General features: G+C 42.2%; 1 protein-coding gene across 5 annotated transcripts in view; it reads left to right on the forward strand.

The window, feature by feature from the left end:
• Window positions 1-18,230, forward strand: part of GRIA3 (glutamate ionotropic receptor AMPA type subunit 3) — a 153,734-nt gene that overhangs the window by 60,674 nt on the left and 74,830 nt on the right. For all 5 annotated transcript variants that reach the window (XM_074147159.1, XM_074147160.1, XM_074147162.1 and 2 more), the window contains exon 4: window positions 10,011-10,198. In XM_074147159.1, coding sequence (XP_074003260.1) covers window positions 10,011-10,198 — 188 coding nt within the window. The remainder of the gene's footprint in view (window positions 1-10,010; window positions 10,199-18,230) is intronic.

The following is an 18,230-nucleotide window of genomic DNA, read 5'->3' on the forward strand; positions in this document are numbered from 1 at the left end:
ATTACAACATTCAAAGGCTTTTCAGCTGAAGGCTGGTCTGTTGCAAACAGCAGAGCTTGGTGTGGACTCATTCTAGCTTGCACCATACAAGAGGCTGTAAGTGAGGCTGCAGAATAGTGTGGTTGGGGATAGAAGTGCTCAAAGGTGACTAGAAGTGAAAGAAGACAGTACAGAAGGCTGCATGTAGGCAAGGCTCTGATGTTGTGATGCGTTAGCTCCCCCATACCAGTGGGGTGCAGGACTGTAGTCAGCAAGTGGTTTATTTTGAATTTACTAATGTCATTTGGAGTGTGTCCTTGCTGAAGAATTCAGGGCACTGAGGGAAATTGTTGTTGTGCAGGAATATCATTGGAATTGAACTCCCTAGATTTGCATCCCACTGATGATTTGCATCCCTCTTCTGAACAGAGGCAAAGCCCTGGACTCAGTGTAGAGCCTGACAGATGAAATCTCTCTGTACATAAGCAATTTAGTTATTTTTTTATTCAGATCTCCTAAAGCTTGAAGTTAATTATTTTTAATGCTAATGTAGTTTTACTGTTTCTCCATTTGCAAGTAAAAAAGTTTTCCTTTTGGGAGGGCTTTCCAATACCCCTAGGCCCATGTCTCGCAGATCTTAGCATCCTCTGGTGACAGAACGCCCTCACCATTACCTCTGTTGGCTTTCTGATAACATCAGTATTGAGTTCTTAGGAATAAGTACACAGAGGATACCCAACAGCTCGTGCCCACTGGACAACACAGTGCTCTTCACCTTCTGTCACTTCTCAGAATACATCATCCCTTTCTCTGATTTTCTATGCTAATTCTTCTGCCTTCTCTGCACAATTGTTTACCCGTTATATTTTCCTCAAGAAGAATATACTCTAGTTTTAAAGTATTCTCATCTCATCTTTTTTCTGTTACTCATCTGCATCCAGAAACTATAATTGCTCCATTATTACTCCCATGGAAATATTTAAATAAAGATTTGCATAGCAAAGCTAAAACTAGAACACAGCTCTTTCAATAAACTTTGGATCATATTGTTCTATTGAGATATACCTATCTGTCCTACACCAGGAGACTTGCCCACATCATTGTGAAAGTCATATGTAAAAGTCCATTTACGGAGGGACTTTTATGGCATCTTTATGTTTGCCCTTGTTTATTATACTCTTTGGTCCCTTACTACATTACTCTCATTTTACACCGGCACAGCTTCATTCAAAAACACCGGAGTTGCACTGACCCAAATCTTGAGTAAAATCAGAGGTGAGTTAGATGCAAGATGGTTTTAAAAGAACAGATCAAGGTGAAATGCATTCAGAAAGGGCCATTTCAAAAAATAATAATAATAATAATGTCTTTTTACTTGCATTCAGCATTATCCCATCTCAAGCAAACGCAGACCAGATGGTTCCTGTAAATTCATAGATTCATAGATTCATAGATTGGTCCAGGCCGGAAGGGACCTCCAAAGGTCATCTAGTCCGACCTCCCCGCAGTCAGCAGGGACACCTCCTACTAGACCAGGTTGCCCAGGGCCTCGTCGAGCTTCACCTTGAATATCTCAAGGGAAGGGGCCTCAACCACCTCCCTGGGCAACCTGTTCCAGTGTTCCACCACCCTCACGGTAAAGAATTTTTTCCTAATATCCAATCTAAATCTCCCCTTCTCCAGCTTAAAACCATTGCCCCTCGTCCTGTCGCTGCAGGCCTTTGTAAACAGACCCTCCCCAGCCTTCCTGTAGGCACCCCTCAGGTACTGGAAGGCCGCTATGAGGTCTCCCCGGAGCCTCCTTTTCTCCAAGCTAAACAACCCCAGCTCCCTCAGCCTGTCCTCATAGGAGAGGTGTTCCAGCCCCCTGATCGTTTTGGTGGCCCTCCTCTGGACCCGCTCTATCAGGTCCATGTCCTTTCTATATTGAGGGCTCCAGACCTGCACACAGTACTCCAGGTGAGGTCTCACCAGAGCAGAGTAAAGTGGCAGAATCACCTCTCTGGATCTGCTGGCAACACTTCTTTTGATGCAGCCCAGGATGTGATTGGCCTTTTGGGCTGCGAGAGCACATTGCCTGCTCATGTCCAGCTTCTCGTCCATCAGCACCCCCAAGTCCCTTTCCTCAGGGCTGCTTTCTAATACCTCATCCCCCAGTCTGTATTTATACTGAGGATTGTTTCTTCCCAGGTGCAGAATCCTGCACTTGCTTTTGTTGAACCTCATGAGGTTCATCTGGGCCCACCTCTCCAGCCTGTCCAGGTCCCTCTGAATGACATCCCGTCCCTCCGATGTATCGACAACACCACACAGCTTGGTGTCATCTGCAAACTTGCTGATGGTGCTGTCAATCCCTCTGTCTATGTCTTTGATAAAAATGTTAAACAGTACTGGTCCCAGGACGGACCCTTGAGGGACACCACTAGTCACTGCTCTCCATCTGGACTTAAAACCATTGAGTACCACCCTCTGGGTGCGACCATTCAGCCAATTCCTTATCCACCGAACCGTCCACCCATCAAATCCGTATCCCTCCAATTTGGCAAGTAGAATGTTGTGAGGAACTGTGTCAAAGGCCTTACAGAAGTCCAGATAGATTACATCCATAGGTCGCCCCTTGTCTACTGACCTAGTCACTTTATCATAGAAGGCCACTAGGTTAGTCAGGCAGGACTTGCCCCTAGTAAAGCCATGTTGGCTGTCCTGAATCATCCCCCTGTCCTCCATGTGCCCAAGCATGGCATCCAGAAGGATCTGCTCCATGATCTTCCCAGGCACAGAGGTGAGGCTGACAGGTCGGTAGTTCCCAGGGTCCTCCTTTCTACCCTTTTTAAAAATGGGTGTGATGTTTCCTTTCTTCCAGTCTGCAGGGACTTCACCTGACTGCCATGACTTTTCGAATATCATGGAAAGTGGTTTTGCAACTTCATCAGCCAGTTCCTTCAGGACTCTGGGATGGATTTCATCAGGTCCCATGGACTTGTATGTCTTTAGATTCCTTAGGTGATCACGTACCATGCCTTCAGTTATAGTGGGATGGACTTTGTCACCTGGATCCTCAACTTGTGGGCCATCAATACAAGAGCTAGGAGGAGAGGGGTTGCCAGTGAAGACTGAGGCAAAAAAATTATTGAGAACTTCCGCCTTCTCCTCCTCTGTTGATACAAGTTCCCCACTGCTGCTCATTAGGGGGGGTACATTTTCTTTAACCTTCCTTTTCTGGTTAATGTACTTGTAGAAGCCTTTCTTGTTTTTCTTTATGTCCCTTGCCAAGTCCAATTCTAGCTGTGCCTTGGCCTCCCTGACCTTATTCCTACACAGCCGGGCAACATCCCTATACTCTTTCCAGGTTGCCTGTCCCTTCTTCCATTTCCTGTGTAGCCCCATCTTGCCCCTTAGTTTGACCAGCAGGTCCCGGCTCAACCATGGTGGTTTCTTGCCTTCCTTACCCAATTTCCTACATGTTGGGATTGAGATCTTTTGTGCTCTATGGAGAGCATCCTTAAAGATCTGCCAGCTTTGTTCTGCTCCCTTGTCCCTAAGGGCAGTTTCCCATGGGGTCCTATTTACTAACTCCTTGAAGAGTTGGAAATTCGCTTTCTTAAAATTTAGCATCCTGATGGTGTTCCTCTTGGGCTTCAAACTTCTTAAGAGAGTGAACTGCACTAGAGCATGATCACTGCAGCCCAGACTGCCTTCAACTTTGATATCCCTGATGGCCTCACTTGCATTTGTGACCAACAAGTCCAACAATGCATCTCCTCGAGTAGGGCTGGTGATTTCTTGTCTCAAGAAGTTGTCGTCTAGGCACTCTAGAAGCTTCCTGGAGTGCCTGCAGCCAGCCGTGTTGCTTTTCCAACAGATGTCAGGGTGGTTAAAGTCACCCAGCAGGATGAGAGCCTGTGATCGTGATGCCTCTTCCAGCTGGAGTAAGAAGGCATCGTCGACAGGCTCTGCCTGGTCAGGAGGCCTGTAGTAGACTCCTACCACAAGGTTCCCTTTGTTGTCCCGACCTCTAATTCCTACCCACAAGCTTTCTACCTGCTCATGGCTATTCTTTAGCAACAACTCTTCACACTCTAGCCATTTCTTCACATAGAGGGCAACACCTCCACCCCTTCTTTCTCTCCTGTCCCTTCTGAATAGTTTGTAGCCATCAATGGCCACACTCCAGTTGTAGGACTCGTCCCACCAAGTTTCCGTAATTACTACTATGTCGTAGCTTTCCTGTAGCATGATGGCTTCCAACTCATCCTGTTTGTTTCCCATGCTGCGTGCGTTGGTGTAGAGACACTTTAGTCGGTCTGCTGGCTGTGTCTCCTTCTTAGAGGGGCACTCCACTGATCTCCCAACATGTTTTGTGCCAAATACACTTCTGTCCCCTATTGTCTCAGGGGATCTCGGTCCCTCTCTGCAAGACCATGCCTTTGTTACAGTATTTACAGCATCTCCCACTTCAAGTGAGATGGCAGGCTGAAGGCTCTCCTTAGGCTTATTTCTGCTGGACTCGTGTTTAACCCCTTCCCCCTTCGAGCCTATTCTTTAGAGTCAGGCAAGTTCACATTCACACAACCAAGATGACATATCTGTTTGTGTAGATTTGTCTGTTTATGGATGACAGGTTGCAATAATGTAATACATGTACAGGGGAAACTAGAGGTTTACTGACTAGAAAAAGCAGAAGAAAAAAATAATGTTAGAGTGTGTTTGCTACTTGGTCTAGAAAGTTGTTTGCTACCAGAATAGCTGTGTTACACTTTACATGCTGGTTGCCAGATAGAAGTGATCAGGTCAAAAGCAGATGGAATGCAGTTATTCTACTTTTATTTAATAATTTGATCTTAGCGTTAGACTGAAAGAGCACTCCAGTGTTGTAGTCATTTACTGCACCTCTTACTAGTGACTAATTAGTGGCTTGTTCCTCGCTTCTTCCCTCACTATAAAATTGTTAAGCTGTTAACTATTGATATAGATTATGCAGAGCATACTTACCTAACTGACATGTTTGGATTTTGACTGATGGGGACTGTTCTGGGTTGGCTAGTTGTTTTTTACTCACACCTAACATGCTGATCTGTTTGCTTTTAAATTAGTGCTAGGCTGACTGCCAAATACACAGAATATCCAAGTATATCTCAATTTGCAGACCTCAGGTACACTTGAAATGTAAGCAGGCTGGTGTCTGTCATATGTCTTGGGGAGGCACTTGCCTTGATGGCCTTCTTTCTGGTGAGTTCGTTGTGCCCTTGTCAAACACAGCTCCCCATTTAAGTCCCTGAAGTTCACTCACAGGCCAAAATCTTAATTCTTTGTATCATGTCCCAGATACATAGTTCAAAACACAAGTATTCAGATCAAAGCTGATGTTCATTCAGTTGGCGCAAACACACTGCATGCCAGGAAAATATACCCCTCAACGGTCTTTGGTACTCAGCAAGGCGAAAGAAGGAGGGACGGCAAGCAAATGCTCTTTCATTTCCAATAGGAGACTGCGGTCCAAGATCTTACTAGGAACATTCAGGAAGAGTGATTTACAAAAGTGGGTAATTTTTTTTTCAGTAAGTACTTTGGTGCCAATTGCAAGGGCTCATGTGATGCTGCAGATGTTCCAGTGTGGTCGTTTACTCATGGCACATTGATGATTGTTGTTATTTAAATGAGTAAGTTCAGTGATGTAGTATGTGGAATTTCATCTGGCTGAGCAAACTGCTCAGATGAATTTTGCTTACGTGGATGTGGAAAAAGTTTCATCAGCTTTCACAGATGCAAAAGAGTGAAATGTCCTCTTCACCTGTGTTAGCAGGGTCAGTCGAGAGATGCTTTTATCAAAGGGATGATCTGAGAGACTGAGATATTGGCTTTGCTTCCCTGGCAGAAGTGTGAAGATACTGGGTGAATTTGTGTCTTAGTCCAGCTGCAGGGAGGACTGCCTGGAATGTAATTCTGTCTGGGTTGTTTAAAGTACAGAGGTAGCATTGCAACAAATAATATTTTTTGCCTGCTTTGAGGGAAATTGATATTGAATATTTTCCCTCTTTGCAACCTTCAGTCAGCAAAACTCAAAATACTTGTTTCAGGTCAGTGAGTAGTAAGCTGAGCACTTGTTTTGTTCTAGTTTTCCTAGTTACCTCCAGCCCAATCATTTTGCAGGCTGTTTAGGTGAGTGTTAGCTCTTTTTAATCATCAGTAATTTAAGAGTAAGCCAGACAATGACACATTTGAATATTAAGGCCAGGACTGTCTAAGCTTTTAGTAGGTGCAGATCAGATTGGCTTGTGTGATTGCATTCAAAGATCAGAGGAGCAACCCCTCCCTGGTACATGGCTAAAAGGGACCAAAATGTAATAAAGGTCTGTTACATGACCTGGCAAGAGTGGGCATCACCATTGTGTGACCAGACACATTTGTGAATTAGTGAGCCAACATGTTAATAACATATTGCAGTGAAGGGATGTGGTGCCGTCAGAAGAGCCAGCCTCAGAAGCAGTGTTTCCAGTAAAATGTATGCCTTCTCATCCAAGGTATGACTAAGAAAAAAGAGGTTGAAAGATCAAATTGGAGTCTGGATGAATTTTTCCTGTTGTCTGTATTTGTGTTAATTACTGTAGAATGAATAACCTGTGAATTTTAGTAAAGGTATTATGAACCTGTTTTGAGGTGGTCTTATTGCTGTAATCTTCTAGGAGGATGTCAGTTTTTCTTGTCTTATCTAATATTTTTTGGCTTTATTGATTGAAGTAATATAAATCAGCAACAGAAAGCCTTTCCTGCATGGCTTCCTCGCAGAGCTGTGGTGAATTATCAGTCCTTTAGTCTTTTGGGACAGATCTGATGCAGACCATAGAAAAACTACAAAGTAGAGATAGTTGCTGTGGCCGGCTGGTTTCCTTTAGGGTGAATGAGTTGAGAGGCACCCATGAGAATTGAGCACCTCCAGGGTGTTCAGGGGCAAGCATGTCTTGCCAAGCTTCCACACGGCGTGTTTACTGGAGGGTAGGGAACAGAAAAGAAAAGCTCAGTGTACAGGTCTGGTCAATGACATGCACAAAATAGGGAAAATAATTTCCCCATTCAGTACACCTTAAGTGCCACAGCTTGCATTGTTATGCTAAGGAGAAAGAAAAGTTGACATTTGAAGATAAAATGGTCTTTTTATTTAAACAATCACACTGCTTATGTAACAGCTCTCTTAATGGTAAGGTACAGCTGGAGCCCGGAACATGTTGTTTACAGAAATATCTCGTAATGGGTAACAATGTAAAACGTAGTAAATGGCACTGAAGGCAATAGGCACGGAGAGGGACCGGAGGCTGGGAACAGTGAACGCGTGTTTGCGGAGATGCAAGTGCACTGCCTTCCTGAAAGCAGGAGGTTTGAACCATGCTTTTGTAAAGCAAGGGGAATGGGCTTTGTAAAGGTTGTCAGAGGACCGGTCTAATGAGCTGTCACAGGAAGGGCAGACGGTACTTCTCAAAGTGAGGACGGGAGAGGGAGAGGGCCCCAGAGAGGCGAGCTGGCACGGCACAGGCGGTGACCACAGGGAGGATTTCAAGAACTGACAAGGGTAGAGGGGACTGTGACTGTAAAGACTTGGTGTGACAAGGAGAAACAGGAGGTAGAGAAGACAGAAATGATGAAGCTCTGGAACTTTTTCATGCTAAGATTACTGTAATTATATTTTCATGCATAGGAGAAGGGCTGCTGAGTAACCTTGCTCTTCTCTTTCTTGAGATGATAACCACTGACTAATACACACGAATGCAAAACCAAGCACACTCACGCCCACACCAACATGCAATTGCACAAAATTAGGAAAATTGCCCATCTTTCTTCTGAAATATTCAAGGTTTGACAAAGTGAGCTCTGACTCGGTGTTAACTGAAATCGGGTGCGTGCCTGTCAACCAATGGCATCTGCTCTCCAGCATGTTCGTTTTCATTTATTTCCTTGAGATAATTCATAAGTTTTGTATATGATACTGATAAAAAAACAGAGCTATAGATTCTTTTGTGTCATGTTTTTTATAATATGTTGAGCCATTTTGTTCAATTTGGAGTGAAAAAAAATAGACTTATGGACTGTTTTCTGTTGTTTACGGCAAGCTCAAGGTTCATACTTAGACATATGAATGATGAAACAAAGTTGTAAATATTCATTACTTAGTGTAATCATATTTTTTTAAAAGCACATCTTTTTACACAAAGCATTTGTAAATCCCCATTAGTGGTATTTATGTTCCCACATCAAAATTCCTTGTTTGCAGCCAACCAAGTATCTTAGGCTTAGATCTTCCTCCTACATGTAATGGAATCACAATGCTGTCACAGACATCACAGCCATTTTTGTAAAATATGATGCTAAGGAAGACTGAGTTCATTGTACTATACATATGTAAATGCCTCCCTTTCAATAGTCTCAGGGGAAAGAAGATGCCAGAAAGAATTCTGAACCAGTGTACATGCTAATTGTCACCACCTTTCATGGGGTAGTAAAGTGCATTCATACAAAGAAAAGCATTAAGAATCAAGGAGGCTGCACAGGGAAAGTGAAGGCATTTGAGTAAGACTTAAGGAAGTCACATGGTAAATTATAATAATATAACTGCAATCTAGAAAATCACACTCTTTCCTTGTTTGTGTCTGTAATGAGGTAATGATGCAGCTCCTCTGGCTTCAGACAGCCACTACAGATTTACAGCAGCCTACAGAAGATCAGACTGCAGTGCAAGTTCTTTGTTATTGGTGTGTAACCCTGCAACGATCTCTGTGTCGGCATAGCTATTGGTATAATTCGGAGCAGTGAACATGTTGTTGTTGTTGCTCTGTAGCTCAAACTTCTTTCAGTTTCAGAAGCGTAGGGGACTCATTATCACAAAGCACAATTAATTGTTGATCCTGTATGTTTATGTGCTTCTGCGTGTGAACACATTCTTCTGAAATCCGGCTGTGGATAAGAAATCCACAGCATGACTGAATGATTGGACTGAAAGTTTTGCAAATAAATTTTTCTGGGCAGAAACACAGTTCACATGGATGCTTCTGTACAAAGAAACTCCACTGGAAACCACTGTGTGTGCTTGGAAATAGATGACTTCTTTCTTTGATTGGCATCCGCCCAGATTTGAAACAATTAGAACTATGCAAAAAAATAAATTTCCTGAATCAAAACAGGTAATGCACAAATTCCCTGCACATACTGTAATAAAGGGGTGCAAATCAATTTCTTATGGCTCCTACGTAGTATGACTTGAAGGAGATTACTGTTCCCCATTCCACCAGCTTTTGCTTGGGGACTTGACTTGAGTTCTGTCTGCTACCCAGACATGGCTGCTCACAAGAAGTGAAATGCTGTTTGCTTGTATAATTTCCCACTGTGCAATCTTTGGTCATTCTGTGCTGCTTCTCTCCTCTGTTGAGGCTGCTAAATGAGTTGGTATTACCTTAATGAAAACATTGAAAGTGTGGTTAATGCTGCTAGACTCCATATTTAAAAACATTTTTTGAAATCAAGGTGAATACCAGTAAAATATTCTCCTGTGGTTCATGGCTCCAATAACCAGTACAATGACTTAATTGGCATTCTTGTGCAGCGCTTGGATCTTTGCCAGCTAATGACCCATTGCTGCAGTCTGCACAAGCAAATTGCCCCTTCTGTCCGGCTCTTCAAGCTGATGGACTTTTGCCCAAGTAATGGCTGCAGGCTCCTATTCTCAGCTGGCACAGACCCCAGCACGACCATAAACATCCCTGAGAGGATCATAATATGATATATTGGACAGATTCTGATACGCCTCACAGTAATATACCGCCGAGCAATTCTGCTGAAGTCAGGGACTTTGGCAGTGGCGTAGCTGAAAGAAGAAACTGGTCCCTACGCTGTTGCTTTCTCAAGTAATGAAGCACTTGCAGACAGTTAGCTGGTCTGTGTCCCTTTAGATGATGCGGGTTTTTGTGAACCCTTTGTCAAACATTGAGCATAGTTTTTATTTCTGATCTGTTTTTAAATGGTTGCATTGTCTCTTCCCCCTACAGGATTTTCCATTCTTCAGGCGATTATGGAAGCAGCAGTACAGAACAACTGGCAAGTGACAGCCAGATCTGTAGGAAGCATAAAGGACGTTCAAGAGTTCAGAAGAATTATAGAGGAGATGGACAGGCGGCAAGAAAAAAGATACCTAATTGACTGTGAAGTAGACAGAATCAACACCATTTTGGAACAGGTATATGCTTTTCATAAATTTTGTTCTCTCTGTGACAGACATCATTAATGTTTCCAGAACTGTCTGTTTCTAGAAATTAATTAAATATCCATGGAGATATGAGTCCCAACAACTGGCCTGTTACCTAGTAAAATTAAAATGCCTCAGTGATGCTCATAGTCGGTAGCAGCATTTACACGTAACCTACCAGGAAATGTCTGATATGTGATATTTTTTCCCAAATGTTAATAATGAATTATTTTTAAGTAAGTTAAGAACCTAAAACCTCAGCTGCCAGAGGAACATTTCTGGCATCAAGGCTACTTGTCGGGATTGCAAGACAGGTGCGGTTTGTTGAGTGGAAGATGAAACAAGAAGTAAAAAGCCAGTGAAGTACTTTTGAATCATGTTAAAGAATTCCCAAATGGAAATATTGCTAATGAAAAATTCAGCTGGCAGTCCAAACAGCTTATTAGCACCTTTTTGGTATATAAAGCCCTTCCCTCTACACAGCCAGTGCTGTTGACAGGCTTAAATTGTGTGTGATAGAGTCTAAATACCTTTACTGGGGAAGATGTGCTTTTGGGTGACTGTTTTGTTATTGCATGGCCTTCCCAGTGTTTGCCTTCTCTTGGAGGAATGGCCATACCCCCTGGCCATCCCAGGGTGCTGCCCAGAATGCCTGTGCCACTGGCTGCGCTGTGCAGCGTGCTTGAGGAGATGTAGTAACAAATACACACAGAAGCAGGACAGGTCCGTGCTGCCAGGACTCACAGCAAAGCTGGTGTTGGCATGGAACTAAATCCATGCTGCTTGTTTATTCATAGGCATGTGGGAATTCGCTTACATTAAGACTGAAAAACCCTCTGATTATTGCCACTTCATAAATTTAACTCTGGGTTTATAGTATGGAATAGATCAAAAGTAACATTTAAATTTCATGAAACGTTAGCGTATCTCTTAGAAGCGTTGTATTATAAATTAGTAGCAAACTGACCCTACTGCCATAAACGCTGGGAAATGCAAAAGCTGTATTCACTGAGTTCCTTCTCAAAATATTCAGTTCCTGTCAAGCCTTGAGGTGTATCACTGAGGGCCAGTCTGAAGGGACTGAATCGCTGTAGTCACAGTCAGGTCCCATAGCTGCTGGTTACGGAGGGCAACAGGAAGGAAAGAGGTGCTCAAGAGAACAAAGCACAAGCTGATGCTTGTCTGTAACTCTGATGCCTAGTATCACTGATACTAATACATAGCATTCCATTTTACACTGTATTTTTAGTCAATATGATGAGTGCTCTCTTTAGGGAAATTCATACAGCAAAATGCAAGAAACTTCTTTCTTTTCTTTTTTCCCTTTCTTTTGCTCATGTTCTTGCAAAAGATGCAAAACACCATACCCACAGCCCACTCTTCAGAAAATGATGCAGGAGAGCATTCCTGAGCCAAGCTTAAATAGTTTTTTGGGCCCAGTCTCGGCTGAGGAACAGGCCTTTTGTTTGATCTTTCTAACTCCGTTTACATTTTGTTCTCTCTTTTTCTTATACTGTGCAAGTGAGGGAAAAAAAATAATCAAACCATTCCAGTACCTAAAATGAAAGCTATATACCAAGCAAACCATACAGCAAAAAAAATGGTAAACTCTTATTCTGCAAGTGTTCTAAATTCAAACCTAGCGAAGTTGTAACTTTATTAAATGTTTAATTCAGCTTTCTATCAATGTGTGTAGCATCTGGGTAACTAAAGATTTGCTACTGGATCCTCCAGGTTTCCCCAAACTCTATGGTACTCTTTACAGTGCTCACACTTGCATCACTGTAGCCTTTCTATTGTCATTATTGTATTGATATAGCCCATCTCTGTACTGTTAAATGACTCTATTATGCCTAATGTCCATCTTTTGAACTTTATTTACACAATATTGTGGTATTTCCATGAAATCTTTATCCTAAATTATCTCAAATATTTCTAAAAGATCTTAAAATCTTCTTGCAGTTGGATTTTAGGACTGTATCAACCAGTTTTGGCCAATTCAATATCAACCCATTATTTTGTAACCAAATCCTACAGGTATTTTTTACATAAATACTATGTCATATATGTCACTCCATTGATGTAATGTGACTATTTCTACTTAATTTCATTGAAGATACTCATGAGCAAAATTTTTTGAATTTACAGTGTCAAAAATGGATTTAGAACTTTTTTAGGAAACCAAGCGAGATAATAAAGCAAACTAAATATACCTTATGAGATAAATACTGTATTACTAATCGTATCCTTTTAGCAGTCTAACAAGGGGAGTCCGGTTATGCAGCACTCTTTAATGAGTATTTTCCCATTTCTTTTACTGGGACCAACCATTCACTTGATGAAGAATTGCCCAAGTAGATCCCAGGCTGGTGCCTCTGATGCTAAAAATACCTTCTGGCAACAATTTCCAGAGTTTTTATCTGATACTGAAAAGCAGTGGCTTACTTTTCTGCGGGGAAATTCAGTAATGGTGGACCCCAGGTTGATAGCTGAACAATTATTGGTTTTAGGCTTTTCCTTTCATCTCCTCTGCTTACCTTGTTATCTTCTCATAAAGTAGTTAAAAAAATCTTACAAATATGTGTGGTACTTAAATCCATCCAGCCAGTTTGCTCAAGGGAGTGGTGAGTTGTCTTCTTTATAGCCAACTACATTTGCTGATAGCATACCATTGAGGGGGAAGATAACTCTGGATTTGCATATTTCAAATCTAGCGTTTTATTGCAGTTTAGAAAGTCAAATCGGTCCTTTCTCTGGAATCTAGAAATTCTGGTCAGCTAAGAGGCAGTAACATCTGAGCACATTAACAGCGGGCTGACTGCATAACTGCAGGTGGCTTTGAAGAGCTTTTTCCCAGTAAGAGTAAAGGGAAGCCAAGACTCTCTACCTGTATGGCAGAGTACTGATGTACAAACTCTGTCCTGCAGAAGGTTGGCATAGGCTGCCTCAGTCCAGCTGCCTTTCCATCCCTCTCCCTTTTTTGGCCTCCTCAGGAGCACGCCTTCAAAGGTCAGCCCTCCCATCACCTTCTGGGGGTGATGCCTTCCTCCGGAGATGGGTTTTACTGTGGTCACTGTGGGGATTTGTGGCACCGGCCATTTCATTTTCTCAGGGACAACATCAGCATTTGCCAGTGACTCTGGTTTCAGAAGCTTAAATAGGACTTACTAAAGAACAAAAGTCATAGTAGAACCACTGTAAACCACTAAACAGTCTACACACGTGCTGAGTTTGCTATCAGACTTTTGGGCTCTTGGCCAGGCCATTCAGCAAGCTTGTCAGTTCTCTGCTCCAGAAACCACATATCATGGCTTTGTGTTAGTGCTTGGATTAAATAAGAGTGACCTCTTCTCCTGTATTAGTCTGGTCAGTGTGTGCAGTTCTCTTCCTTTGATGCTTTTTTCAAATGGTTCAAACAAGGGTATACCTCTCTTCCAAAAGTGTAGGCTTATCTAAAGACAGTTACTCATCTGAAGGTTTTCTTCACAGACTTTGGGTCCTGCTGGAATATTCTGTACCTTCCTCCAGCAACATACAGACATATGAGTCAGTGACCTTGAGTATTCCATATGCCTTCAGCATCTGGCACATCTGTATGTCCCTATGTTTCCAAGATCTGAAACGTGTCATATGAAGCCTTTCTCTTCTCAGGGCTGGCTGATACCCAGGAAAGGATCTCTCCCAGCTGTCTCCCAGTGGTATGTAAATATAAAGTAGGGGAAAGAGGACACCTCAGCTCCTACTCTGCCTGGGTAACCTGTTTTGTGCCAGATTTCCCTCTGCAGCACATCTTGTTTCGTTCCCCGTGTTGTGTCCTGGAGGTGGATACCATGCCCAAATCACCTCTGGCCCTGTCTCTTCAGCTGCAGAGTTAAGGGGAAGCAGAGAGATTAATAGTCATTCTGTAAGTTACCATCTGTTTGTTCACTTGCCCTATAGTTCTGTAACCATTGAGCATGTGGATCCATATCTCTCCTTCCACAACAAAACTATATCCAATATAATCATCTTGTGGCCTCTCAAGCATACAGATAGCAACACTTATGTCATGCAAAATTCATAAGCTCCCCACACTTCTTGTCCCTTGATGCTAAAATATTCCAGTATTCCTTCACAGATAGATATAAAATTTTGTTCTCATAAACAGAAGAACATTTTCTTCTGAGAACTAACAGTAAGCTTTAGCCTGTTCAACCGTGTATTTAGAGACATATTTTTGAGTTAAGAAATATGTTTTCTTATTCCCAAGATAACAAGCTGTATTTCAGACTAGAGTGGCTTTGTGTCCATTTAGAAGAAAATCTCCTGAGGGAAAATAAGGAGGAAGAAACTCCATTCAGGATCAAAATGGTGAAACTGTACAAAAGACCTGTTTATTCCAGAGACTGCATGCTTTTGTCAAAAGAACACTATCTCCAAACATAGTCATAAAGGTTAGGCTCCAAGGCAATCTCTGTACTGAGTGGAGGCATCTCACAAAGCAGAAGCAATATTACAGTAGCGAATGCAGTCCTCAAAATTTTACAATGACAGTCAAACCGTCAAAGGCGGCTTGAAGCGTCCACAGGATTAAGAAGGGCAATCTGATTGACTGAACTCTGTCCATTGCACTGACTATGACTTGACCTTTAAGTCTGAAATTTTGAGATTAGGAAGATGGTCTGCAGGTTTTCAGTACAGCTACAGCTGCATCCCTCTGCAGGCCTGTTCAGATCTCAGCGGGCTGTGCTTACTGCACAACAGCTTTCACATTTGGGGTGTCATAAGAATAAATACAAAACTGCAGTATTCGACTGACCAGTAGTCATTAAAACTACAAAAATAAGGAAAAATGTAAGTGAAAAAATCAATGACTCTTTCATGTAAACTTCCTGGTTCATGTGTTACTTTATAAGCAATCTGGTGTGGGTTTGCCTGTATTCTCTGTAGCAATTAAAAATATAATAACTGCCTATAAACACAGTGGGATGCTTGAAAGGGGAGCAGAACTAAGGACAGCTTCAGCCTTTGCTTTGCTTATGAACCCCAGTGATGCCGTGTCCTCTGAAGGTACTGTGTGCCCGGAGCACAGCCTCCAGAGCCGTGTGCCACTGCCGCATTCTCCAGGGCTCGGTGCCACCGCCGTGTCACAGCCTGACTTTGTCCTCTGTGTGGAGCTGTACGGAGCAGAGGAGGGGGTTCAGCTGTGGCTCCAAGACTGTATTTGATATGTACAGGGTTGTGTAATGTCACTCAGAAACTGGTACAGTTCACTTTTATGTTTCCAATGAACTAGAAACTTAAAATTTAGGACATTTCTTCATTAGGTGCCCATGAGTATTGTTGAAACCTGGTTCTAAAACAGAATGAAAGGTCACTTCTTTCCCTTCACATCCAGAGAGTTTCAGAAGCTCACAGGTCTGTATGGGCATGTGGGGAGGAAAGGGGAATTACTTAGGTTAGTCAGACCATAGCTAGCAGAAGGTAAGTAGCAAATGGGCATATCTCAAAAGCGACAGCTGCATCTGCGTTAAAGGGGCTGCTTTCATCAGCTGTAAAACTAATAAAGGGCCAGAGATGGATTGCTAAAGCAGAGAGAAGTAACATCTTGGATTAATCTACCCCACATATAGCACATTTCACACATACCTGAGAATGTCTCTCTAAAGCAGTCATCCAGACTTCATAAAGCAAGGCAGGTTCCAAATGACAGGAATTTAACAGAGTATTAGTCATCCTGCAGAGCGACTGAGGTAATGGCACACAAAGCTTAAAAGTGTTCAAAAGACATTAAAGCACAGTTTTAAATGTATCTGATCAGTAATAATAATAATTAATACAAAATGTCTCACTGAAAATGTGCAAGCTGCTGTATGTAGAAGACCTCTGTCAAGCAACTCTGGTTTCTTATACCAGAGGCGTATGAACCTGAAGTCACCATTAGAGTTTTTATTTTTCTGTGATAGTAGCAATTACTCATTTTATGTTTTATGATAATTCATGGGATATAAATGCACACACCAATGCACACACTTGCATCTGCTTTTGGTATTTTGCATATTTTTACTACAACATTTGTAGTATGCTTTATGCAGTTACAGGTACGTTTATATGGCAACCTCTGCATTGCTATTAAAATGTTCAGAGAACCAAAATCTTTTCTCAGTTACGCTGCTGCAAGTATAGAGTCAACCGTTATCCTGAACATTATCCTGGAGACAATATTTAAATTGATACCATTGTGCTCATAGAGAGATTGTATTTGCTTTGAACTTCAGTTAATAGGTAGCTGTAAAAGGACACTTTGCTGCATAGTTCGCCTTTCTTTACAGCTTTCCAGTGCACAGAATCTGTGCATGTGTGTTTGCACTTAGAAAGCCCTCTGAGGGTCCCACTTATTATTTAGCCCATGTTCACATCGCATGAGCCACTTCTGCAGCTGGTACTAATTGTTGCCCTTGTTGACAGTCTCAGTAGAAAAGTTGAGCCCGAGGGCCATTTGCGATAGCCTCTCACTCCTGTATTTGATGTACTTTGGAAGCAAATGTACACACTGATGCTTTTCATACCATACCTGGACTGGGGGGAGACGATATGTTCTTCTGTTACCTGTACTGGTATTTTTCAAAAACATCATTCACAAGAGGTCTTTTAAAGATACAGAGTATTTGAGGAAAAGGGAAAGTTGGCTAGAATTTGCTCAACGTGTGATCTCCTGAGTTTTTTTGTCCTACTGTATTTGTCCATCTCCCCATCCCTAATAGCTCTGGGAATCTTTTTCACCTCTTCTAAGCCCCTGGCTGATTTTAAAATCCCTCACACACATCTCTTCCAGGTTTTAAAAATCAGTGCTATATAGAAGTTGCTTTGTTACAGTCCTAGCATTTAATGTGGTTCTTTCTTCTCCATATAAAGGATAAACCCTTTCATCTTTGTAGACATTACCTTAATTTCTGCATCTGTCTCTCAAATAGTTTAATGCTTGAAACTCTGCTTCTAACCAAAGGCTTTCCTTAATTAGTTTCCAAGGCAACCATCTTGGCGACAATTCAGATGAACCAACTGCAGGGAGAGGAAGGAAACACACGATCAAAATGAATAGTAATAGCACAATACCACTGTGCAAACAGGCGTTGTACATCACCAGAGACAGCGTGATAGTTCTGGTGTCTCATAAGTTCATTTACAAGGGAAGAAGTCCTAACTCAGTAAAAGAAAAGCTGCACAAGAGTGTATGGCTTTTTTTCACAGCTGACTAAGCCAGGGTTAATGGATTCAGTGCAATACAAATCACATATCTGGGAGAGGAAGAGAACCACTGGTGCTTTTTCAGGGCCCTGCATGCACCAAGATGTTCCCAAGTGCATTTCGTAGAGCGCTGTTACGCTACAGTTCAAATAGCAAGATTTTCGGAATGGGGACCACCCTACTGGGCTTTTTTAGTGCAGATGCTGGCGGTGCAGTATGTAAGACGCTAGCAACTGATAGCTCCAACCTTGCAGGGGGAGGTCCCTATATACGAGGTCCCTAGGTGTGATCCAGAACTGTGTGTATTTGCTCTGAGCTACAGATGGATTTGGATCAGACCATAATATGGTAAAGTACCATCCCAGTGCAAATCACTCACTGCTTATAATTATACATTCATGCATGATTCCTGTCTCTTATCCCATCTTCATACCAGTGCAATTCCACTGGCCTTTGTGGAGCAGACTAAAGCTGCCAGGGGTAGCCTGGGCTAAGTTTTAGGCCCTATAAGTCATCAACTAAACCTCAAATACAAACTCATCCCATAGTATGCAAACAGTAATATGGAGAACAGCATAACAATTTTAGAGGAAGTTAATGTTCCCAGGCTTAAAAAAAGCCCACGTTACTGAATTAAGTTTAGTTGCATCACACCATGGACATGCATGTGTTGGTATAATGGCACATGTACTACTGGAAGCTCATTCTTCTAAAACATCTAATGAATAAAATTATCAACAATATACATAGACTCTTAAAAATACCCTTCTATTTTCTATCCTGGGAGAATACGTGT

Source organism: Numenius arquata, chromosome 5 (genome assembly GCF_964106895.1).
Source record: "Numenius arquata chromosome 5, bNumArq3.hap1.1, whole genome shotgun sequence".
Classification (NCBI taxonomy): domain Eukaryota; kingdom Metazoa; phylum Chordata; class Aves; order Charadriiformes; family Scolopacidae; genus Numenius; species Numenius arquata.